Raw genomic sequence first — 26,388 nt, forward strand, 5'->3', positions numbered from 1 at the left:
ATTTACGAACACCCCCTGGTGCTTCCCGGCACCTGTATCTTCTCTCTGTAGAGCAAGCTCTTCCCTCAGACCTCCGTGAGAAGCAGGACTGCAGCACCTCCTGCACTCAAGGCAAACCGCACAGAGCAGCGCCCCCTAGAGCCCACTTAGAATCAGGAGACTTTCCAGGCTAGTAGCTCAGCCGCTTAACTAGTGACTCAGCGATAAAGAAGCCGCCTGCCATCGCAGGAGACGCAGGTTCCGTCTTGGGTCAGGAAGAGCCTCTGGAGGAGGAAATGACAACCCACTCCAGTATTCTTGCATGGAAAATTCCATGGACAGAGGAGCCTGGGTTGGTTACAGTCCATGGAGTCACAAATAGTCAGACCCGACTGAGTGCGCCTGTGCGCCCCCCACGCACACACAGACACACACACACACACCCTCTTATCACAGGACCAGTATTTGGGTGTCTACATTTTCCATTGGTGTTCAAGGAGAAGAATCAGGGATGTATGGACTAAAGTCGGAAAAAATTCATCCTAGGTGGAGCAAGTTTTAAATGGTTTATGCTCTCTCAAAATAATACAGGGACAGAAAGAAGAGAAAACCATATTCTGATAGAATGGGGAAATAAATAGAAAAACAGAAAGGAAAGCATAACGTTGAATGGAGAGAGAGAGAAAAGTGAGAGACAAGCAAAAAGAAAATAAGGGAAAAGAGTAAGGCAAGAGAAGACGAATGGTAAGAATGAGCTTACTTGTCTCTTTAGAAATAATTTAGAGCTGACTTCCAATTAAACCTCTTTGACCACAATATAACTTGGCTTTTTCTTTTGGTTGGGTCCGTCGAGACCTCGCCCTATGATATTTTAATAGTCATACAAGAAGAACTTGAACCTTCTCTTTAAACATTTTTAGAGAGAAAAAAAGAAGGGATGGTGTTATAAACTTCTTATAAATATCTGTCCTATTAAACAGTATGTTTTACAGCTAAAAAACGTCTATGAACGTTTGCAAAAATAAAACTTTTCCACATAGAGAGCCTACCTAAAACAGACTTCAGATGACACACACATGGATTAAAAGTTGATGGTTAACTGAGCTTGAGGTATTATGATGATGGCAAAGAGTTCATTTTAAGGGGAAGACAGGCTAAAGTTTTACACTATTAACTGCCACAGTAGCAGCAGAGTGATTATTCAGTAGAGTCAAACTTAAAGAAAATAAGCAAGTATCAATATGAAGAAGTTGTTTCTCTGGTTTTCCTTATTTTTCCTTTAAATGAGATCCAAAGAAACCACCCAATTTAGAAGAGGGTAGAAAATCTCTTTGCTTTGAATCAGAGAAAAAAAAAATGTGGAACATAGCTATTTCACAAAGCTTTGCTAAGGATCTCATACGTAACTGATTGAAACCTTGACCCTATTATAATGTCTTTCTTTGAAATATGTAAGTTACTTTAAATAATAAGCTTCAAGTCCCAAAAACCCCTATGATGAATGGGAAAATAGAATACATTTCTTCTCTTTCTGTCTGGAGATTAACTGTCAGTGTTGTTATCTTAAAAGGTACTGGCAGTCATCTGCAGAGGAATGATTGGGAAAAGCTTAAAGAAAGGAATATTTTTAAATACATGTGCAGCCCACTGGGTGAAACCTTCACAATAAAAAGGAACCACAGACCACCAGAATACAGAAAGCCCACTCCAGACACAGCAATCTAAACAAGATGAAAAGGCAGAGAAATACCCAACAGGTAAAGGAACATGAAAAATGCCCACCAAGTCAAACAAAAGAGGAGGAGATAGGGAATCTACCTGAAAAAGAATTTAGAATAATGATAATAAAAATGATCCAAAACCTTGAAAACAAAATGGAGCTACAGATAAATAGCCTGGAGACAAAGATTGAGAAGATGCAAGAAATGTTTAACAAGGACCTAGAAGGAATAAAAATGAGTCAATTAAAAATGAAAATGCAATAAATGAAATCAAAAACACTCTGGAGGGAACCATGAGTAGAATAACAGAGACAGAAGATATGATAAGTGAGGTAAAAGATAAAATGGTGGAAATAAATGAAGCAGAGAGGAAAAAAGAAAAAAGGATCAAAAGAAATGAGGACAACCTCAGGGACCTCTGGGACAATGTGAAATGCCCCAACATTCGAATCATAGGAGTCCCAGAAGAAGAAGACAAAAAGAAAGGCCATGAGAAGATACTCAAGGAGGTAATAGCTGAAAACCTCCCTAAAATGGGGAAGGAAATAGTCACCCAAGTCCACAAAACCCAGAGAGTCCCAAACAGGATAAACCCAAGGCGAAACACCCCAAGACACATATTAATCAAATTAACAAAGATCAAACACAAAGAACAAATATTAAAAGCAGCAAGGGAGAAACAACAAATAACACACAAAGGGATTCCCATAAGAATAACAGCTGATCTATCAATAGAAACCCTCCAGGCCAGAAGGGAATGGCAGGACATACTTAGAGTAATGAAAGAGAATAACCTACAACCTAGATTACTATACCCAGCAAGGATCTCATTCAGATATGAAGGAGAACTCAAAACCTTTACAGACAAGCAAAAGCTGAGAGAATTCAGCACCACCAAACCAGCTCTTCAACAAATGCTAAAGGATCTTCTCTAGACAGGAAACACAGAAAGGTTGTATAAAGGTGAACCCAAAACAACAAAGTAAATGGCAACGGGACCATACCTATCAATAATTACCTTAAGTGTAAATAGGTTGAATGCCCCAACCAAAAGACAAAGACTGGCTGAATGGATACAAAAACAAGACCCCTATATATGCTGTCTACAAGAGACCCACCTCAAAACAAGAGACACATACAGACTAAAAGTGAAGGGCTGGAAAAAAATATTTCACGCAAACGGAGACCAAAAGAAAGCAGGAGTGGCAATACTCATGTCAGATAAAATAGACTTTAAAATAAAGGCTCTGAAAATAGACAAAGAAGGACACTACATAATGATCAAAGGATCAATCCAAGAAGAAGATATAACAATTATAAATATATATGCACCCAACATAGGAGCACTGCAATATGTAAGGCAAATGCTAATGAGTATGAAAGAGGAAATTAAGAATAACACAATAATAGTGGGAGACTTTAATACCCCACTCACAACTATGGATAGATCAACTAAACAGAAAATTAACAAGGAAACACATACCTTAAATGACACAATGGACCAGCTAGACCTAATTGATATCTATAGGACATTTCACCCCAAAACATTCAACTTCACCTTTCTCTCAAGTGCGCACGGAACCTTCTCCAGAATAGATCACATCCTGGGCCATAAATCTAGTCTTCGTAACTTCAAAAAAATTGAAATCATTCCAGTCATCTTTTCTGACCACAGTGCACAAAGATTAGATCTCAATTACAGGAAAGAAAATTATTAAAAATTCAAACATATGGAGGCTAAACAACATGCTTCTGAATAACCAACAAATCATAGAAGAAATCGAAATATGCATAGAAATGAACGAAAATGAAAACACAACAACCCAAAACCTATGGGACACTGTAAAAGCAGTGCTAAGGGGAAGATTCATAGCATTACAGGCCTACCTCAAGAAACAAGAAAAAAGTCAAATAAATAACCTAACTCTACACCTAAAGCAACTAGAGAAGGAAGAAATAAAGAACCCCAGGGTTAGCAGAAAGAAAGAAATCTTAAAAGTTACGGCAGAAATAAATGCAAAAGAAACTAAAAAGACAATAGCAAAAATCAACAAAGCTAAAAGCTGGTTTTTTGAAAGAATAAACAAAATTGACAAACCGTTAGCAAGACTCATTAAGAAACAAAGAGAGAAGAACCAAATTAACAAAATTAGAAATGAAAATGGAGAGATCACAACAGACAACACTGAAATACAAAGGATCAAAAGAGACTACTACCAGCAGCTCTATGCCAATAAAATGGACAACTTGGAAGAAATGGACAAATTCTTAGAAAAGTATAACTTTCCAAAACTGAACCAGGAAGAAATAGAAGATCTTAACAGACCCATCACAAGCAAGGAAATCGAAACTGTAATCAAAAATCTTCCAGCAAACAAAAGCCCAGGACCAGATGGCTTCACAGCTGAATTCTACCAAAAATTTAGAGAAGAGCTAACACCTATCTTACTCAAACTCTTCCAGAAAATTGCAGAAGAAGGTAAACTTCCAAACTCATTCTATGAGGCCACCATCACCCTAATTCCAAAACCAGACAAAGATGCCACAAAAAAAGAAAACTACAGGCCAATATCACTGATGTACATAGATGCAAAAATCCTTAACAAAATTCTAGCAAACAGAATCCAACAACATACTAAAAAAATCATACATCATGACCAAGTGGGCTTTACCCCAGGAATGCAAGGATTCTTCAATATCCGCAAATCAATCAATGTAATACACCACATTAACAAATTGAAAGATAAAAACCATATGATTATCTCAATAGATGCAGAGAAAGCCTTTGACAAAATTCAACACTCATTTATGATTAAAACCCCCCAAAAAGCAGGAATAGAAGGAACATACCTCAACATAATAAAAGCTATATATGACAAACCCACAGCAAGCATCACCCTCAATGGTGAAAAATTGAAAGCATTTCCCCCTGAAATCAGGAACAAGACAAGGGTGCCCACTCTCACCACTACTGTTCAACATGTTTGGAAAGTTTTGCCACAGCAAATCAGAGCAGAAAAAGAAGTAAAGGAATACCAGATAGGAAAGAAGAAGTGAAACTTCAACTGTTTTGGCCAGATGAAATGAGGCCTCTACATAAGAAAACCTAAATGACTCTACCAGAAATTACTAGAGCTAATCAATGAATATAGTAAAGTTGCAGGATACAAAATTAACACACAGAAATCCCTTGCATTCGTATATGCTAACAATGAGAAAACAGAAAAAGAAATTAAGGAAACAATATCATTCACCATTTCAACAAAAAGAATAAATACTTAGGAGTATATCTACCTAAAGAAATGAAAGACCTATATATAGAAAACTATAAAACACTGATGAAAGAAATCAAAGAGGACACAAACAGATGGAGAAATATACCGTGTTCATGGATTGGAAGAATCAATATTGTCAAAATGGCTATACTACCCCAAAGCAATCTATAGATTCAATGCAATCCCTATCAAGCTACCAACGGTATTTTTCACAGAACTAGAACAAATAATTTCACAATTTGTATGGAAATACAAAAAACCTCGAATAGCCAAAGTAATCTTGAGAAAGAAGAATGGAACTGGAGGAATCAACCTGCCTGACTTCAGACTCTACTAAAAGCCACAGTCATCAAGACAGTATGGTACTGGCACAAAGACAGAAATATAGATAATGGAACAGAATAGAAATCCAGAGTATCCATGAAAACCTAATGGACATCCTTATCTTGACAAAGGAGGCAAGGATATTCAATTTGAAAAAAGACAACCTCTTTAACAAGTGGTGCTGAAGAAACTGGTCAAACCTTGTAAAAGAAATAAACTAGAACACTTTCTAAACACCATACACAAAAATACCTCAAAATGGATTAAAGATCTAAAATGTCAGACCATGCTCTCTGGGAAATAGGCAAACACCTCCGACATAAATCACAGCGATTCCCCTATGAGCCACCTCCAGAATATTAGAAACAAAAGCAAAAATAAAACAAATGGGATTCTAATGAAAGTTAAAGTTTTTGTCGGACAATAAAGGCAAGGTGAAAAGACAGCCGTCAGATTGGGAAAAATATACAAATGAAAGACAAAGATAATCTCAAAAATATACAGCAACTCTGAGGCATCAATTCAGAAAATAAATGAATCCAATCAAGAAAATGGGCCAGAGAACTAACAGAACATTTCTCCAAGAGACATCAGATGCTAACAACGACAATGAAAAAGATGCTACCAACATCATCATTATTAGAGAAATGCAAAATCAAAAACCCACAAGGTACCATTACTCGCCAGTCAGGATGGCTGCTATCCAAAAGTCTACAAGCAATAAATGCTGGAGAGGTGTGGAGAAAAGGGAACCCTCTTACACTGTTGGTGGGAATGCAAACTAGTACAGCCGCTATGGAGAACAGTGTGGAGATTTCTTAAAAAACTGGAAATAGAACTGCCATATGACCCAGCAATCCCACTTCTGGGCATACACACCAAGGAAACCAGATCTGAAAGAGACACGTGCACCCCAATGTTCATCACAGCACTGTTTATAATAGCCAGGACATGGAAGCAACCTAGATGCCCATCAGCAGACGAATGGATAAAGAAGCTGTGGTACATAGACACCATGGAATATTACTCAGCCATTAAAAAGAATTCATTTGAATCAGTTCTAATGAGATGGATGAAACTGGAGCCCATTATACAGAGTGAAGTAAGCCAGAAAGATAAAGATCATTACAGTATACTAACACATATATATGGAATTTAGAAAGATGGTAATGATAACCCTATACGCAAAACAGAAAAAAAGGCACAGATGTACAGAACAGACTTTTGGACTCTGTGGGAGAAGGCGAGGGTGTGATGTTTCGAGAGAACAACATCGAAACATGTATATTATCTAGGGTGAAACAGATCACCAGCCCAGGTTGGATGCATGAGACAAGTGCTCGGGCCTGGTGCACTGGGAAGACCCAGAGGGATCGGGTAGAGAGGCAGGTGCGAGAGGGGAGCGGAATGGGGAATACATGTAAATAGATGGCTAATTCATGTCAGTGTATGACAAAAAAAAAAAAAAAAAAACTACAATATTGTAAAGTAATTAGCCTCCAACTAATAAAAATAAATGAAAAAAATAAATATATACATGTGCAGGATTAGGGGAAATCTACAAGAGAAGATAAAGCACCCTGGGACCAACAGCAGTAAGAAGACTTCACCACTCCTAGGCTTGAAGGGACAGAGGAGGAAGAAATTATCCCCGCCTAGGAGACCTGGAACTGAGGAGGATCCACAGGACCTGTGGATTTCAGCACAGGAAAGAAAAGATCGCAGAATATAAACAGGCTGACCACTCTTTTCTGCCAGTGGCTCCCACTGCACCAAACCAAACAAGAAGCAAAAAAAGACAAGTGAAAAGAAGTCAGCCTCCTGGGTGTAGAGCAGGATGGAGAGTATACTTGAAGAGGAGAACAGAGAACATCCAGTCCCCTAACTTTGGGTTTCAGTTCAGTTCAGTTGAGTCATTCAGTCTTGTCCGACTCTTTGAGACCCGATGAACTGCAGCATGCCAGGCCTCCCTGTCCATCACCAACTCCCGGAGTTTACTCAAATGCCTGTCCATCGAGTCGGTGATACCATCCAACCATCTCATCCTCTGTCATCCCCTTCTCGTCTTGCTCCCTCTTGCCAGCATCAGGGTCTTTTGCAGTGAATCAGCTCTTTGCATCAGGTAGCCAAAATATTGGGAGTTTCAGCTTCAGCATCAGTCCTTCCAATGAACACCCAGCACTGATCTCCTTTTGGATGGACTGCTTGGATCTCCTTGCATTCCAAGGGACTCTCAAGAGTCTTCTCCAACACCACAGTTCAAAAGCATCAGTTCTTCAGCGCTCAGCTTTCTTTGTAGTCAAACTATCACATCCATACATGACTATTGGAAAAACCATAGCCTTCACTATATGGAACTTTGTTGGCAAAGTAATGTCTCTGCTTTTTAATATGCTGTCTAGGTTGGTCATAACTTTTCTTCCAAGGAGCAAGCATCTTTTAATTTCATGACTACAGTCACCATCTACAGTGACTTTGGAGCCCCAAAATATAAAGTCTGTCACTGTTTCCACTGTTTCCCCATCTATTTGCGAGGAAGTGATGGGACCAGATGCCATGATCTTAGAAATAGATTCAGGGATTAGATCTGATAGACAGAGTGCCTAAAGAACTATGGATGGAAGTTTGTGGCATTGTACAGGAGGCAGGGGTCAAGACCATCCCCAAGAAAAAGGAAGGCAAAATGGTTGTCTGAGGAGGCCTTACAAATACCTGTGAAAGAAGAGAAGTGAAAGGCAAAGGAGAAAAGGAAAGAGATACCCATCTGAATGCAGAGTTCCAAAGAACAGCAGGGAGAGATAAGAAAGCCTTCCTCAGCAATCAATGCAAAGAAATAGAGGAAAACAACAGAATGGGAAAGACTACAGATCTCTTCAACAAAATTAGAGATACCAAGGGAACATTTCATGCAAAGATGTGCACAATAAAGGACAGAAATGGTATGGACCTAACAGAAGCAGAAGATATTAAGAAGAGGTAGCAAGAATACACAGAGGAACTATACCAATAAGATCTTCATGATGCGGAAAACCACAATGGTGTGATCACTCACCTAGAGCCAGGCATTCTGGAATGTGAAGCCAAGTGGGCCTTAGGAAGCATCACTATGAACAAAGCCAGTGGAGGTGATGACATTCCAGTTGAGCTATTTCAAATCCTAAAAGAGGATGCTGTGAAAGTGCTGCACTCAATATGCCAGCAAATTTGGAAAACTCAGCAGTGGCCACTGGACTGGAAAAGGTCAGTTTTCATTCAACACCAAAGGGCACAGCCAAAGAATGTTCAAACTACCACACAATTGCACTCATCTCACATACTAGAAAAGTAGTGCTCAAAATTCTACAAGCCAACCTTCAACAGTACGTGAACCATGAAACTCCAGATGTTCAAGCTGGATCTAGTAAAGGCAGAAGAACAAGAGATCAAATTGCAAATATCCCTTGGATCATAGAAAGAGCAAGAGAATTCCAGAAAAACATCTACTTCTGCTTTATTGATTATGCTAAAGCATTTGACCTTGTAGATCACAACAAACTATGGAACATTCTTTAAGAGATGGGAATACCAGACCACCTGACCTGCCCCTTGAGAAATCTGTGTGCAGGTCAGGAGGCATCAGTTAGAACTGGACACGGAACAACAGACTGGTTCCAAATTGGAAAAGGAGTACATCAAGGCTGTATATTCTTATCCTGCTTATTAAACTTATATGCAGAGTACATCATGAGAAACGCTGGGCTGGAAGAAGACAAGCTGGCATCAGATTGCCAGGAGAAATATCAATACCCTCAGATATGCAGATGACACCACTCTTATGGCAGAAAGTCAAGAGGAACTAAAGAGCCTCTTGATGAAAGTGAAAGAGGAGAGTGAAAAAGTTGGCTTAAAACCCATTCCATGAGATGGGTCTCAATAGAAAATATCATCAACTGTTGCATTTCCTGTTGCCAAAATCAGAGACAACTCACCACTAAAACATTAATAATAACATCCTCACAGTCCTGACTAAGCTGCAGCCTCACTAGCAAGATTCCCGGGAACTTTGCCATTATTCTTGTCTCCATTTGGTCCCCAAAGGACTCAACCTGAAAATTGATAATGTCTCAAAATCCTTATGTTTCTGCTTCACATATTGCAAAAATAGACTATGATAACAATCAGAATCAACCATTTGCCACTCGCCCCACCATCATCCCCATTCTATTAGCCATGCTATCCACAACAAGGGAGTGGGACAAAAGACAAGAGAAAGAGGGGTAACAGAGAGTAAAAGATCCATATCAGAGAAGACTTGGAAAGAATCTTGTGGGGCTTAAAACTCCAAGGAAATGGTCAAAATTTGTGTGACAATAATTACCTGACACTTAGACTGAATTTTTCAAAAGCTGAGAAGCTTGCTGTCTAAACTGCATGCATGCAATGTGCGTGTAAGGGTGTGTAGTGTGTGTGTGTGTGTGTGTGTGCACAGTGTGTGTGCAGGTGTGTACATGAACTGAGGGGCATCAGTGAGCTAGGTGACAACAGTATGCATACTACAGGTTGTCTCCTTTTGTATAACTGAGCATCTCAGAGACAATTGGGACAAAGGCATCATGTCCCTTTCCATTTTACGAATTTTAGACCATAGAAATGGAATACCTATTTTAAAAATAAATAAGACCAATATTTTTTAAAATGGTAAAGTAATACATAGGTTTGCTAATACCGTCTGAAAATAGTACAGTGAAATAAACACTTTAGAAGGCACTCCTTTGGGGATCCCCTGGGCTGTGACTCCCACCCCACCCGGGGATACTGGGCAGGTGCAGCCCCATCTGTCGAGGTGTGCATCCTCGCGATGCAGTAGTACACAGCGCTGTCTCTCAGGGAAGCCCGGGGCAGCCTCAGGGTGCTGACCTTCCTGTCAGTAGGAATGAACAGAGATACCACTTCATTTTCCGCATTTGTCTTATATCCTTGAATGATATATTGTGGTCCCTGGTTGGGGAACTGTCGATACCAGAAAATATAGTCATTTGTAGCTATCGTGGTGTGGTTACAGGATATGTTCACGTCTTGTCCTTCGTATGAGTCAATGAAGATGGGCTGGGAGGTCTTAGCAAGACTCAAAGTACCTGAGGAAATAAAAAACACAACACTAGCTCCTATTTTGAAATCAAATTGAAGGTCCAACTCAGCACCCTCCAGGTTCTTTCTCAAGTAAATCCCCTATCTCCCCACCATATACAGACACACACAATTTACTTCTCACTTGTGTTTTGGGACGCATTTTTTTAAAAATAATTACACTGAAGAATCCCAGGAACACATGAACAGACAATTTACTTCTCACTTGTGTTTCGGGACACAATTTTTTTTATATATATTTATTCTGAGGAATCCCAGGAACACATGAACAGAAGTGGCAGGTCTGATTTCTTCCTCCCATGGACACACCAGAGCTCAGTAAACCCAAATGTTTTGTTTCTCTCACTCCTCACATAAATGCCAAGGAACAGCCTGGAGGAAAATAGGACCCCAAAGCCATCCCTCAGCATCTTGAATAAAGAGCAATGGTAGCAGGCAAGCTTGTAGATCCTTGTCTGGACCCAGATCCCAATTTCTCTTATGCCATAATAACTCACCCAAGGTCAGGAGCACGGTCACTCTTGTCATCTGCCTCATATTCTAATGTAAACCAAGACCCAGGGTCTAAGTGCTGCTGCTGAGTCTGAGCCTGGACCAGGCTATGAACCAGGGAAGAGTCGTGGCAGCAACTTCCAGAGCCCACACGAGCAGCTCTCACACAGGGGCTGTCCCCAGAAGCAAGCCAACAGCAGGGCCACAGCTCCTCAGAATGGGCTTCCCCTCAAGGTTCAACTGAACATTCAGGAAGAAGAAGAGTGGTAAAAACTTCTAGCACAACAGCATAGAAGCCTGGATTTCCTTTTAGATCTTTGCTATGATCTAACCCTCTAAAGATTTGGTCTGAATGAAAAAACTATTTCAAAGTATAGATCCCATTGGGCTCCTTATTCCTCATCGATTTCCCACAGTTCCAGAAGGTGGTCATCCTCTGTAGTCAGTCTCGTATTCATGGAGCTCTGAGAATAATCCATCTGAGATAGTCATTCATGCCCAGAAATCCCCCATAGGTTCCAATGTAAGAATGAAATGAAATCTTAATCTTATTCCACAAAAGAGCACATGAGGCCATCTGAACTGGACCTTTCATCTCCTGACACCCTGGTGTCCTTTGTAATCACACTAAGTACGCACTTTACATCTGCTACTCAAACTCACTTAACAGATATTAAACAGAGAAGCAAACACCTCACTAGTCCCTACTGATTAGCTGCTGCTGCTGCTGCTAAGTCGCTTCAGTCGTGTCCGACTCAGTGCGACCCCACAGACGGCAGCCCACCAGGCCCCCCCATCCCCGGGATTCTTCAGGCAAGACCAATGGAGTCGGTTACCATTTCCTTCTCCGATGCATGAAAGTAAAAAGTAAAAGTGAAGCCGCTCAGTCATGTTCTACTCCTAGCGACCTCAGGACTGCAACCTACCAGGCTCCACCATCCATGAGATTTTCCAGGCAAGAGTACTGGAGTGGGGTGCCATTGCCTTCTCCGACTGACTAGCTAGGAAAAGACATTTGATGTGGAATCAGTCACCAAAACAGGAAGTGGAGGAGAAGAAGAAAAGGCCCAAGTTCAGAGTCAAGACAGACCTAAATTCCAATCCCAGCTCCTCCACCTTTTTACCTAGGGCAACTCTCTCCTTGGAGACTGTTTCTTCATCTGTAAAATTGGGACAATAATACCTACTTCAGAGTCAGCCTGTTGGAAACAGTCAGCAGTAAACTGTAATTTCTTCCCATTCCTTTCCTTCTTTTCTAAACCACAGGTAAAGAACCATGACCAGTAGAAAGCAATTGTGTAGGAATTATAGTATATGTGACTATTTTTAATATATATATGGATCATTCACTCTTCCTTCAAGAAATATCCATTAGAGAATCCCTTGGCAGTCCAGTGGTTAGGACTTCAAGTTTCCATTGCAGGGTGTATGGGTGGGGAACTAAGATCCCGCCGCCAAAAAAAAAAGAAATACCCAATATAAACTCAGTAACAGTAACAAAAAAAAATTTTTTTACCTCTGAAAAAGAGCTAAATCCAAAAGATATCTTCATGTTAGTTGAATCAGCCAATTGCAATCATCCAAACACGTTAAATATTCACATTAATGTGGAGAAAATAGTGATATGTTGAGTTCCTTGCTCATATAATAGGGGAAAGGAAAATCACTAGAAAATATTTGGGGAACACTTCTTCCAGATCTAAAATTGTTGAAAGTATTCTAAGTATGCAACTTTTTCATTTTCATTGATTTTTCATGGAAAAGATCAATGAGTGCTAATGACTTCTAGTAACATTTTGACACAGTATATATGAAATACCAAGTATGGAATAACCAGCTTCCCTTCAATATCAGGTGGAGAAGAAGGATTTATGAGGAAGTTAAATATGCTAGAACACCTTGTACAGAAGTAACATAAACCCGTTGCAAAAGTGACCCCATGTGGTAAATATACTTGGACAGAAGATATGTTTCACAGGAGTCGATAGGTCTCAGATCCATGCAATTTATGGACCGCCCATCATATTTCTTTGTTAAAGGTAGAAGCCAATAGTTTGTCTTGATCACATGGACCATGGGGTCTATTTTAGGCAACGGAAAACATTCTGAATGAGGATCTAGACAAACCAGTTGCAAGCAATTTTCTGGACATGATATTTGTGCAATCTTATGCAAAACACTTATTGTCTGAGCAGCAGTTTCTTCACTTCTATAAGAGATTATGTAGATTAATTAATTAACTCTGACAGTTAATTAATTAATTTTACTTAATACAGAACTTCCATAATAAGGTTCTTTATGAACTACATATTTCTATATAAATACAACTATGTTTAACAAAGGAAATATCACAAGACCAAAACAATGATCCTACTTTTTCAGAACAGCAAATAGAACTTGATTTTTCTGTGTTGCCATCTATTAACTGACTTAGGAGATTATTAACGGATCAAACAACTGAAGGAAGAAATATTAGAGGCTTTTCTATGCTGCAACCTTTGGAATGAAAGTAATCGTTAATGACTATGTTGTTATGGGCTGAATTTTCTCTCTTCCAACCTCCCCTGCTCACTCAAAATATATGTTGCAGACCTAATCCCTACTACCTCATAATATGACTTTATTCAGAGAGTGGTCTTTAGAGAAATAATCAAGTTAAAATGAGATGTGGGTGGACTCTAATCCAACATGACTGGTATCCTTATAAAAAAGGGAAATTTGGACACAGAGATGACACAAATAAAGGGAAAGCAATGTGAAGAGACACAGAGAAAAGATGTCCATCTACAACCCAAGAAGAGGGTCCTGAAACAGATCCTTCTTTCACAGCCCTTGGGAGGAGCCAGACTTGCTGAAACCTTAGTCTTTGGACCTTGATTCTCTAGAACTTCAAGACAACAGATTTCTGTTGCTGAAGGCACCCACTTTGTCATAGTGGCCTTGGAAAACAAATATATGGTACTAATAATTATGCTTTATAACATATATTCTCCTTTGAAAAACTCTTTTTGTGTTCAAGAGATCTGGGTCAACACAGGAGCATATACATGCATTAATGTTATTTGTTATATGTACTGTAATTAAAAAAAAAAAAACTCAAAGCCCTGTTAAAGCAAATTTTAGAAGGTTCTTGCGATTAAGAAAGAAAGCTGTGCCCCTATAGCAAGAGTCACTAACTGGAGACATAGTTTAAATTTTTAAAAGGTGGGTTTCTCTCTGGTTGTTAAAATAATGAATTCTAAATACATAATGTGGAAAATATGGAACAGTATAAAAATCATGTGAATGCCATATCCCAGAATTATTATCAATACTATTTGGGTATATGTCTTTTTTCCTTTGACTATGCATAAATATTTTTAACAAAATTGGGCTGCATGTGCTTATATGCACAAACACATAAATACATACATACACATTTGGGTACCCTGGATTTTTTAACGTTATTTCTGAAATATTTTTGCCTATTAATAAGTATATGTAGAATTTGGATTCTAGCTGAAAACTTTCCTCAAAATATTCCATGATAGAGATGTACTATAATTTATTTACCAATTTTCCTAGTATTAAATATTTAGAGTTTAGGAAGAATAGTATATAAACACCTTTAGACATAAATCTAAACTTCCAACTATGTCTTTATTAAGAGTTTTTCCATTTTCATTTTTTACATGACCGCTTATAAAATAACATAAACTTTCAGTTATTTCTTTAGACTAGGTACTACAAAGAGGATTCCTTGAGTTAAAGAGTAAGAATATTTTAAGACTCTTGGTAAATATTAATTTACTCAATCAAACAACATTTGCAGAGTCCCTACTTGGGTCAGGCATGAGCTAGACTTGACATCCCCCTATGAGAATAGTCTTGTCAAAAGGAAGAGAATGTTTAAAGCAGTGATAGTCTTCATGATAACTGCTATGATAGGGAAAGTACAGTATTATGGGAACGCACAGGTGGTAAGACTACTTTGGCTGTGGGGTTCCAGGAACACTTCCCAGCTGGAGTGATACCTGAGCTAACACGTAAGGGAAGATGGATGAACCTGGTAAAACTGGGTCAAGTAGGAAGGGGCCAAAGGAACAGCATCCGGACAGACCTGGAAGCACCTGTGGCAGCACAAGTGGATAGCACTTGGGTAGATGGTAGTTTCATTGTTCGATACAGAAACAAAACCACAGTGAGTTTGACTTATTTATTTCTTTTGTTTGGGGAAGGGAAGAAGATGAAAAGCTCAACTAACACTTCAGTTCAGTTCAGTACAGTCACTCAGCCGTGTCCGACTCTGCGAACCCATGAATCACAGCACGCCAGGCCTCCCTGTCCATCACCAACTCCGGGAGTTTACTCAAACTCATGCCCATCAAGTCGGTGATGCCATCCAGCCATCTCATTCTCTGTCATACCCTTCTCCTCCTGCCCCCAATCCCTCCCAGCATCAGAGTCTTTTCCAATGAGTCAACTCTTCATATGAGGTGGCCAAAGTATTGGAGTTTCAGCATCAACATCAGTCCTTCCAATGAACACCCAGGACTGATCTCCTTTAGGATGGACTGGTTGAATCTCCTTGCAGTCCAAGGGACTCTCAAGAGTCTTCTCCAACACCATAGTTCAAAAGTATCAATTTTTTGGTGCTCAGCTTTCCTCATAGTCCAACTCTCACATCCATACATGACCACTGGAAAAATCATAACCTTGACCAGACGGAATTTTGTTAGCAAAGTAATGTCTCTGCTTTTTAATATGCTGTCTAGATTAGTCATAACTTTCCTTCCAAGGAGTAAGCATCTTTTAATTTCATGGCTGCAGTCACCATCTGCAGTGATTTTGGAGCCCAAAAACATAAAGTCTGACACTGTTTCCACTGTCTCCCCATCTATTTTTCATGAAGTGATGGGACCAGATACCATCATCTTAGTTTCCTGAATGTTGAGCTTTAAGCCAATTTTTCACTCTCCTCTTTCACTGTCATAGAGGCTTTTCAGTTCATCTTCACTTTCTGCCATAAGGGTGGTGTCATCTGCATATCTGAGGTTATTGATCTTTCTCCCGGCAATCTTGATTCCAGCTTGTGCTTCTTCCAGCCCATCGATTCTCATGATGTACTCTGCATATAAGTTAAATAAGCAGGGTGACAATATACAGCCTTGACGTACTCCTTTTCCTATTTGGAACCAGTCTGTTGGTCCATGTCCAGTTCTAACTGTTGCTTCCTGACCTGCATACACGTTTCCAAAAGGCAGGTCAGGTGGTCTGGTATTCCCATCTCTTTCAGATTTTTCCATAGTTTGTTGTGATCTACAAGGTCAAATGCTTTAGCATAATCAATAAACCAGAAGTAGATATTTTTATGGAACTCTCTTGCTTTTTCAATGATCCAGCACATGTTGTCAATTTGATCTCTGGTTCCTCTGCCTTTTCTAAATCCAACTTGAACATCTGGAAGTTGTCAGTTCACGTATTGCTGAAGCCTGGCTTGGAGAATTTTGAGCATTACTTTACTAGCGTGTGAGATGAGTGCAATTGTGTGGTAGTTTGAGCATTCTTTGGGATTGCCTTTCTTAGGGATTGGAATGAAAACTGACCTTTTCCAGTCCTGTGGCCACTGCTGAGTTTTCCAAATTTGCTGGCATATTGAGTGCAGCACTTTCACAGCATCATCTTTCAGATGTGAAATAGCTCAACTGAAATTCCATCACATCCACTAGCTTTGCTTGTAGTGATGCTTTCGAAGGCCCACCTGACTTCACATTCCAGGATCTCTGGCTCTAGGTGAGTGATCACACCATCGTGATTATCTGGGTCATGAAGATCTTTTTTGTACAGTTCTTCTGTGTATTCTTGCCACCTCTTCTTAATATCTTCTGCTTCTGTTAGGTCCATACCATTTTTGTCCTTTATCAAATCCATCTTTGCATGAAATGTTCCCTTGATATCTCTAATTTTCTTGAAGAGAGCTCTAGTCTTTCCCATTCTGTTGTTTTCCTCTATTTCTTTGCATAACTAACTAACACTTAATTTTAAGTATTTCTGGATTCTTGCAGAGAACCTAGTGAAACTTATTATACAATTAGAAAAAGATCAGAGGAGGGAAGACTGAATGGAACACAAAATGCCTCCATGGAGGGTGGTTCCACTTAGAGAGAGAGATGTCTCCCCAGCCTTCCAGCAAGAGTGAGTTCTCACATGGGTGCAGCAAAATATAGCTCTCAGGAAAACAGGATAATAAGCTCCCAAAATGCTTCTCTACTCCTACCTTCTCTAAAATACTTAACATTATATTTCAGAAATGAAAACTGTGATTCGACAAGTAATTTAAAAAAAAAAAATGCTGGTACCTCCCTGGTGTTCCAGTGGTTAAGAATCTGCTTTCCAATGTAGGGTATGTGGGCTCGATCCCTGATTGGGGAACTAAGAACCACATGCTGCAGAGGAACTGAGCCCATGCTTCAGAACAAGAGAAGCACTCGCATCTTATCAAAGACCCAGTACAGTCAAAATGTAAAAGAAACATAATAAAAAATGCAATGTTGCCACATGTAAAACCATGGCTGATTCATGCCAATGTATGGCAAAAACCACTACAATATTGTAAAGTAATTAGCCTCCAACTAATACAAATAAATGAAAAAAAATTAAAATATCTGGAAAAAATATGCAATGTTGCATAAAATAGAATAAAATGTTGCTTGATGCAATTTAACCACAATGTCATTAAATAGGATGATACTAGCAGGTTTTTCACTATATAAGATGGTATACAAATTCAAGTGATGTGACAAACGCCAAAGTAAAGTAACTTAAAAACAAGATCGACTGCATTTCCATCTCATGTTGCAGTCCAAATATAAGCAATTCAGGGCAGATATAGGAGATCCATAGCTTTGGTGATGGCCTTAGTCCATTTGGGCTGCTATAACAAAAATAGCACAGTCTAGACACATAAGCAACAAACATTTCTTTCTAACAATTCTGAAGGTTAGGGAGTCCAGGATCAAGGTACCAGTGGATTGGGTATCTGGTGAGGACCCACTTCCTGGTTCACAGACCACCATCTCCCTGCTCTTCTGTCATATGAAGGAACAGGCAAAGGAGATCTCTGGGGTGCCTTTGATTTATAAGAAAATGAATTCCATTCAAAAGACCTTCACCCTTACAACCTAAGAATTTCCCAAAGGCCCCATGTCCTAATACCATCACACTGACAATTAGGTTTCAACATACAGATTTTGGCAGGACGCAAACATTCAGTCCATAGCAGTGACTAAGTTTCTAATTGCTATGCCTCCCTCAAAACCCACTTCTACTCGGGGTCCAAGACATGTACAACAATCTGCACAACAGTCCTTCCAATTATCTCAATTTTAAGATTTAGGAGATGAGGCATATAGATTGTAAATGGCTGATCCACTGTGACATAGTTACTGAAAAGAAGAATCATAAAATATAATTTATGCTTAGCCCTCTTTCCACAGAGTCCTTAAAATGAGATAAAAGAGAGGATAAAAATAAATATTATAAATAAAAACTCCATTGAATTTCTGGTTTTACTTAAAAGTTACCTGGTTATAAGGAACATTTTCCAGTAAGCATAGGAAAAAAAATATACTAAGCTAATTTTCCTCTTCAAGGTAAAACAAGCCAATTACCAGGACCAAATGACAAAACAGAACTTCTAAGGGAATTATTTGCTCCCTCCTAGCCACCTCAGTAAACAGGGGAAATATAGACCTGAGCACAAAGTGTCCCTTCCCTAGTCCTCCATTATAATAGGCTCTTCCCTGGCCATCCTCCCACGTCTCTGCCTGGGAGAAGTCCACTGAGCCAAGGAGATATCTCTTCTAGATCTTGCTCTCGTTACCCAGGATCCCAGGATTCCCTGCACACAAGAATTCCCCAGATCCACTTTTAAGGTCTCAATGTGCTTCTTCCAAGGACCTTCTTCTCTGATGTAGATATTCCACCAGGGTATACACATCCCAAGCCCAAGGGGTAATCGAGGAATGCCTGCTTGCAGGGATTGTAATCATGTAGGGCTAAGGTATTCCCATCAAGAAAAGAATCCAAAAATAGATCTGGGTATATATAGGAATTTAGCATACTATAAATGCAGTATCCCAAATCGATGGAGCAAGTGTGAAGTTTTCAGTAAGTAGTGTTCTTATGAATGTCGATCCATTTAGAAAACATAAATGCAAGTCTCTACATAAAAATTAATTTCTTTTGGGATATACTCCTTTGAATCATATGGTTCAAACTGGAGCTGCTAATTTCTTGCAGAATCATCCCCCAGCCACCACTAATTAATTGGTCACATGTTGACCAAAGCTGGGCTAACCCTAGTAGCCAACACAACTTGTCCAGGGAACAGCATCAGACTCACACTGAGTCAACCAGAGCTCTTCCTGGGAGGTTCTAAGTTGAAAAGAGAAAAAAAGAGAGGCATTGAGTCCAGTCCTTCACAAGGGGATAAATAAGAAGATGGGAGCACAGGAGCTGTAATCAGCCTACATGTTTACACAACATACTTAAATCCTCCATTGTTTTGAATCCTCCTCGCATTATGTCTCATTTGCTTCATCTCTCTATCCTTCAGAGTCAAGTTACCTCTACTTCCTTTTGTCACACAGCATTTTATGCACTTCTCTGTCTCAGCACTTACCAAACTGTTGTGAGTTATCACTTTATTGTTCATTCCTACAACCAACACTTCTTATTAACAGGGACTATTTTAGGAGTTAGGGCTACACCACTGTTGAAATCTGTCTCATACCTGGAGGAGCCTATAGTCTGAGGAGAGAGAAGAGGGGTGGTTAGACGACACGCCTAAGAGGCAGGCTGCCTGGGTTTCAATTTACTGTTGAGCAATTCTGTGACTTAAGTAAGATACGTAAATTCTCTGAGCTTGAATGCCTTCATCTATAAAGTGAAGCTCATGAGGAGAGTTGTGAGAGTTAAAGGGGTTCACAAATGTTTGGGATCACACCTGGCATCTGCAGATCAAGGATGCTTTCTTTCACCTCTTTATGATCAGTGCTCAGCAGAGTAGCTGGCACACAAGGATTTATTTCAATATATACTTGTCAAATGAACAAATTCTGTGGGTTTACAAAAAAAAAAAGAATTAGTTATAATGAAGGACAAAACCTAGAGCCACAACACCACCTTGTGGAGGGATATCAAGGCTTCAGGAGCAAGGTTTTCTGTGCTCAGGGCTTTGTATTCAGCTCTCCCTGCGGCCCCCACCACTGTGTCGCTCACAGCACAGAAGTACAAGGCAGAGTCACTCCCTACAACAGATGATTTCTTCAGGTGGAAAGAGGTTTGGCTCTTGTTAAATTCAGCCTCAAAACCGTAGTTGCCTTGAACCAACTTGTCCCCTCCAAGGTATTTCAGAAGGAACTGGAGACCTTGATTGCGATGTTGGACATACCAAAAAAGATAAGGGCTCCCCGAAACTGAATAGGTGCACTTCACAGTCACTGGATCCCCTTCCGCAACAGGGACCTGATCTTCTGGCTGAGTCACCGACTGAGCTCTCAGTCCACCTGGAAATGAACGCACAATACATGAGTGCAGCTTCTGAGGAAGAACGTAAGCGGATAATACAAGTGGAAACCGAGAAGGGAATGTCACTCACTGAGCGTAAACAGAATCCCAAGTGTCCAGATGTGCGCAGAGGCCATGGCTCCCGCTGGGCTGGATGGGGGCTCTTCTGCAGCTCACCTCTGCTGGAGATAGGGCACCACCCCAGAGACTATGTTCCCCACGAGCACAGCGATTTACAAACACCCCCTGGTGCTTCCCGGCACCTGTATCTTCTCTCTGTAGAGCAAGCTCTTCCCTCAGACCTCCGTGAGAAGCAGGACTGCAGCACCTCCTGCACTCAAGGCAAACCGCACAGAGCAGCGCCCCCTAGAGCCCACTTAGAATCAGGAGACTTTCCAGGCTAGTAGCTCAGCCGCTTAACTAGTGACTCAGCGGTAAAGAAGCCGCCTGCCATCGCAGGAGACGCAGGTTCCGTCTTGGGTCAGGAAGAGCCTCTGGAGGAGGAAATGACAACCCACTCCAGTATTCTTGCATGGAAAATTCCATGGACAGAGGAGCCTGGGTTGGTTACAGTCCATGGAGTCACAAATAGTCAGACACGACTGAGCGCGCCTGTGCGCCCCCCACGCACACACAGACACACACACACACACACACACACACACACACACACACACACACACACACACACACCCTCTTATCACAGGACCAGTCCTCTGGGTGTCTACATTTTCCATCGGTGTTCAAGGAGAAGAATCAGGGATCTATGAACTAAAGTGGTAAACAATTCATCCTGGGTGGAGCAAGTTTTAAATGGTTTATGCTCTCTCAAAATAATACAGGGACAGAAAGAAGGGAAAACCATATTCTGATAGAATGGGGAAATAAATAGAAAAACAGAAAGGAAAGCATAACGTTGAATGGAGTGAGAAACAAAAGTGAGAGACAAGAAAAACAAAATAAGGGAAAAGAGTAAGGCAAGAGAAGACGAATGGTAAGAATGAGCTTACGTGTCTGTTTAGAAATAATTTAGAGCTGACTTCCAATTAAACCTCTTTGACCACAATATAACTTGGCTTTTTCTTTTGGTGGGTCCGTTGGGACCTCGCCCTATGATATTTAAATAGTCATACAAGAAGAACTTGAACCTTCCCTTTAAACATTTCTAGAGAGAGAAAAAAAAAAGGGATGGTGTTATAAACTTGTTATAAATATTTGTCCTATTAAACAGTATGTTTTACAGCTAAAAAACGTCTATGAAGGTTTGCAAAAATAGAAATTTTCCACATAGAGAGGCTACTTAAAACAGACTTCAGATGAAATACACATGGATTAAAAGTTGATGGTTAACTAAGCTTGAGGTATTATGGTGATGACAAAGAGTTCATTTTAAGGGGAAGACAGGCTAAAGTTTTACACTAAAAACTGCCACAGTAGCAGAAGAGTGACTATTCAGTAGAGTCAAACTTAAAGAAAATAAGCAAGTGTCAATATGAAGAAGTTGTTTCTCTGATTTTCCTTATTTTTCCTTTAAATAAGATCCAAAGAAACCACCCAGTTTAGAAAGAGGATAGAAAATCTCTTTGCTTTGAATCAGGAAAAAAATTGTGGAACATAGCTATTTCTCAAAGCTTGGCTAAGGATCTCATACTTAACTAATTGAAACCTTGATCCTATTATAATGTCTTTCTTTGAAATATGTAAGTTATATTTAAATAATAATCTTCAAGTCCCAAAGAGGCCTAGGATGAATTGGAAAATAGAATAAATTTCTTCTCTTTCTGTCTAGAGCTTAAGTGTTAGTGTTGTATCTTAAAAGGTACTGGCAGTCATCTCCAGAGGAATGATTGGGAAAAGCTTAAAGAAAGGAATATTTTTAAATACATGTGCAGGATTAGGGGAAATCTACAAGAGAAGATAAAGCACCCTGGGACCAACAACAGTAAGAAGACGTCACCACTCCTAGTCTTGAAGGGACAGAGGAGGAAGAAATTATCCCAGCCTGGGAGACCTGGAACTGAGGAGGATCCACAGAACCTGTGGATTTCAGCACAGGAAAGAAAAGATTGCAGAATATAAACAGGCTGATCACTCTGCCAGTGGCTCCCACTGCACCAAGCCAAACAAGAAGCAAAAAAGGACAAGTGAAAAAGAAGTCAGCCTCCTGGGTGTAGAGCAGGATGGAGAGTATACTTGGGGAGGAGAACAGAGAACATCCAGTCCCCTGACACTGGGTTTCAATTAAGTTCAGTTCGGTCACTCAGTCTTGTCCAACTCATTGCGACCCCATGAACCGCAGCACGCCAGGCCTCCCTGTCCATCACCAACTCCCAGAGTTTTCTCAAACTCATGTCCATCAAGTCGGTGATGCCATCCAACCATCTCATCCTCTGTCGTCCCTTTCTCTTCCTGCCCCCAATCCCTCCCAGCATCAGGGTCTTTTCCAATGAGTCAAGTCTTCGCATCAGGTAGCCAAAGTATTGCAGTTTCAGCTTCAGCATCAGTTCTTCCGATGAACACCCAGGACTGATCTCCTTTAGGATGGACTAGTTGAATATCCTTGCAGTCCAAGGGACTCTAAGAGTCTTCTCCAACACCACAGTTCAAAAGCATCAATTCACAGCGCTCAGCTTTCTCACCGTTCAACTCTCACATCCATACATGACCACTGGAAAAACCATAGCCTTGAATAGACGGAACTTTGTTGACAATTTAATGTCTCTGCTTTTTAATATGCTATCTAGGTTGGTCATAACTTTTCTTCCAAACAGTAAGCGTCTTTTAATTTCATGGCTGCAATCACCATCGGTTTCCCCTATCAATCAGACAAAATGTGGATTTATCCTAAATGTCTGCTCAGGCATATCTATATAGCACTTTGATTGATGTAGGAAGATAAACAAGTCAAAACAATAGTCCAATATACACTTTGGTACCATAACTAAATTTTCCAGGTAATTGCCTAATCTCTACTTCTTCTATCCTATACAGATATAGCATACAAAGCATGTAGAACTATGCCTAGTTAGTGCAAGTGACTCATTGTGCTTACCTTCAACTATTTAATAATTAATTCCAAGAGATACAAATGAATTAAGCCTTTAAGAGGCTATACATCCAAAGGATTCCTAGGGCATCAACTGAGCTTTCAGAATTGAACAAAATAGATGCACTAGCTATTCTTTCATGTGCTTTATGAGATTGATGAGGGTATTATTCCTCAAATGTCTACTGTAAGCATAATGTTAAGCCCATTACATTTCTTGACTTATTTTTCTTCCTAATATTTTAGTGATGAAAATATTAGGAGTTCAGGAATATTAGATTATTTATTCAAGCCATCCTTAAAGAAACAGAACAAAGATTTTAACCCATACTTTTCTGACTGTAAAAGCATAAATCACATTGGGAATTTCAATTTTGATCATTTACTTTTTTAAAATACCTTACAATACTGGAAAGTAATTTCATTATCCTAATAAAGTTATACGATCATATTCTTCAATGTGCTACTTACCTTTAGAGGCTATCTTTTAACTGGGTGTTTACCAAATACTGACTTCATATGTATATGCCACTTAATCAAAGCACCCCCTAGATCATTGCTTCTAGGAGGTCCTCAGACATTTAAAGAACTTAATGAGCTACTGACCTCAAGAAAACATTAGCAGCAATGCAGATATGACCAGCAGCAGACAGAGCAGATCAATCTAGAAAGAACTTGGACAGCTCTGCACCCACTGCATTGGACTCTCCACGATTAGTCTCAGCCCTACTGTGCATGTTTAGTCTCAGGAGCCTTAGAATAGCTTTCTCAACCAGAAATTTTTTTATGAGAAGTAAATCTCAAAAAAAATGGAAATTTCTGTATACATACAAACTTCCAGGATTTGGAAGTACAGGGAATTTTACTCTCCTGTGAATGTTTCGCAAGTCACCATTGAACTGAGAGCTTCATGATGCTTTTAAGACTGTGCTGTCACTGAGCTCTCTTCTTCATAAATGCTCTCTCATCAACTGTATTTTCCCCTTCTTTTATTTCATTCTTGTCCCACTTCCCCTTTGGGAAGAACTTACCTTTGGGTAAGAACACCTTTAGTGTTCTACATGTAAACGGGAAAAAATCTGGTAAGAAGACTAGTTGTTGACAGCTTAAACAATAGAATCAAAACACCAACGTCAAAGGTAGGGTTTTCAATACATCACTCCTCAATGAACTGAAAAGAACTTCCTATACAAACAAAAGGAATTTTCTGTCTCTTCCTGCTTGCCAAAGCAATGACGGGCCATGTGGTTATTCACTGCTTATGGAGCAACAACAGTACGCATGCAGAACTCATGAAGAAGATGCACACATGGCTCATCTACTCAGATATTTCATTTGGTTAAAAGGTAAGATTAACACAGTTTTAAACAAGCAATAATCCAAAACAGAATATGCCTAAAGAAGCGGTACAAACATAGATCAATTTATATGTGTATACAATTTGGATGTTACTAAAAGCAGAGTATGGGCTTCCCAGGTGGCGCTAGTGGTAAAGAACCCACCTGCCAATGCAGGAGACATAAGAGACACAGGTTTGATCCTTGTGTCAGGAAGATCCCCTGGAGGAGGGCATGGCAATCCACTCCAGTATTCTCTCCTGGAAAATCCCATGGACAGAAGGGCCTGGCAGGCTATGGTCCCTAGGGTCGCAAAGAGTCGACTCAACTGACTCTCAGCACTTAGAGTCACAACTTAGCATGAAGCAACTTAGCACACACACAAAAGTAGAGAATAGTGGCTAAAGCCTCAAGATCTGGGCTCCTGAGTCTGGGATTTTCACATCAAACTTGGATGAGCAATAGAACTTCCAGACATTTATAGAAAATACAGACTTCTGGGTCCCATCCCTGCAAACTATGATTCAGTTACTCTGGAATGCAGGGGAGAAAAAATCTACTCTTTTTAACAAAACTCCAGAGACTTCTGATTAAAAAAAAAAAAAAAAATGGGAATCACTGATCTACCCTAGGACTTTAGTCTCTAAAGTGGGAAGGAAAGGTCTGGGTAAAAAGAGAAAGATAATTTAACATGGATATGGGAAGAATATATTTCAACTTATAGTGTATATTTTAAAGTTTAAAAATTTGGAATAAGGTTGAGTTTTACTAATATTTCATATACTAATTGACACTGGCATCCTCACTGAGTCTATATATCAAATTGTAATAAGTAAAATATCCTGAGAGAAGGATTGAGGTTTCAAACTCAGGGCTGTTGGTAGTAGCTAGTCACTCATTTGTTCCCTTTCAGCAAATTACACTATTGAATGTTAACTAAAGTACATTTTACAAAATGTGTGTGTAATTCCATGGACTATAGCCCTCGAGGCTCCTCTGTCTATGGAATTTTCCAGGCAAGAATACTGGAGCAGGTTATTATTTCCTACTCCAAGGGATCTTCCTGACCCAGGGATTGAACCCACATCTCCTGCATTGGCAAGCAGATTCTTTACCACTGAGCCACCTGTGTCTTAAAAACATTCCCACAGAGTGAAGCTGGCAGATAATATTTAAAATGCAGAAAGCAAGAAGAAAATAGCAGAGTGGACATGACTCTTCCTCTCTGCTATTTTCTTCTTCCTTTCTGCATTTTCATTTTAAATATTATCAGCCAGCTTCATTCTCTTTGTGGGAACTTTTTTTAAGACACAGGTGGGAGGGAGGAGCCAAGATGGCGGAGGAGTAGGACGGGGAGACCACTTTCTCTCCTACAAATTCATCAAAAGAATAACTGAATGCAGGGGGGGATCGGGATGGGGATAAGTGTAAATCTATGGCTGATTCATATCAATGTATGACAAAACCCACTGGAAAAAAAAATAAAAAAAATTAAAAAAAAAAAAAAAGAATAACAGAAAGCAGAGCAAACCTCACAA

General features: G+C 39.8%; 2 gene segments (V, D, J or C); both read right to left on the reverse strand.

Moving 5' to 3' along the window:
- Window positions 1-6,954: 6,954 nt before the first annotated feature.
- On the reverse strand, window positions 6,955-10,990 carry LOC122444245. The segment is given in 3 exon segments: window positions 6,955-7,066; window positions 10,080-10,413; window positions 10,924-10,990. Coding segments are annotated over 3 exon segments (486 nt in total).
- An 11,371-nt stretch (window positions 10,991-22,361) lies between these two features.
- Window positions 22,362-26,388, reverse strand: part of LOC122444246 — a 14,284-nt gene continuing 10,257 nt past the window's right edge. The window contains 1 exon segment of the V gene segment in view: window positions 22,362-22,504. Coding sequence covers window positions 22,362-22,504 — 143 coding nt within the window.

This window comes from Cervus canadensis, chromosome 6 (assembly GCF_019320065.1).
Source record: "Cervus canadensis isolate Bull #8, Minnesota chromosome 6, ASM1932006v1, whole genome shotgun sequence".
Classification (NCBI taxonomy): Eukaryota; Metazoa; Chordata; class Mammalia; order Artiodactyla; family Cervidae; genus Cervus; species Cervus canadensis.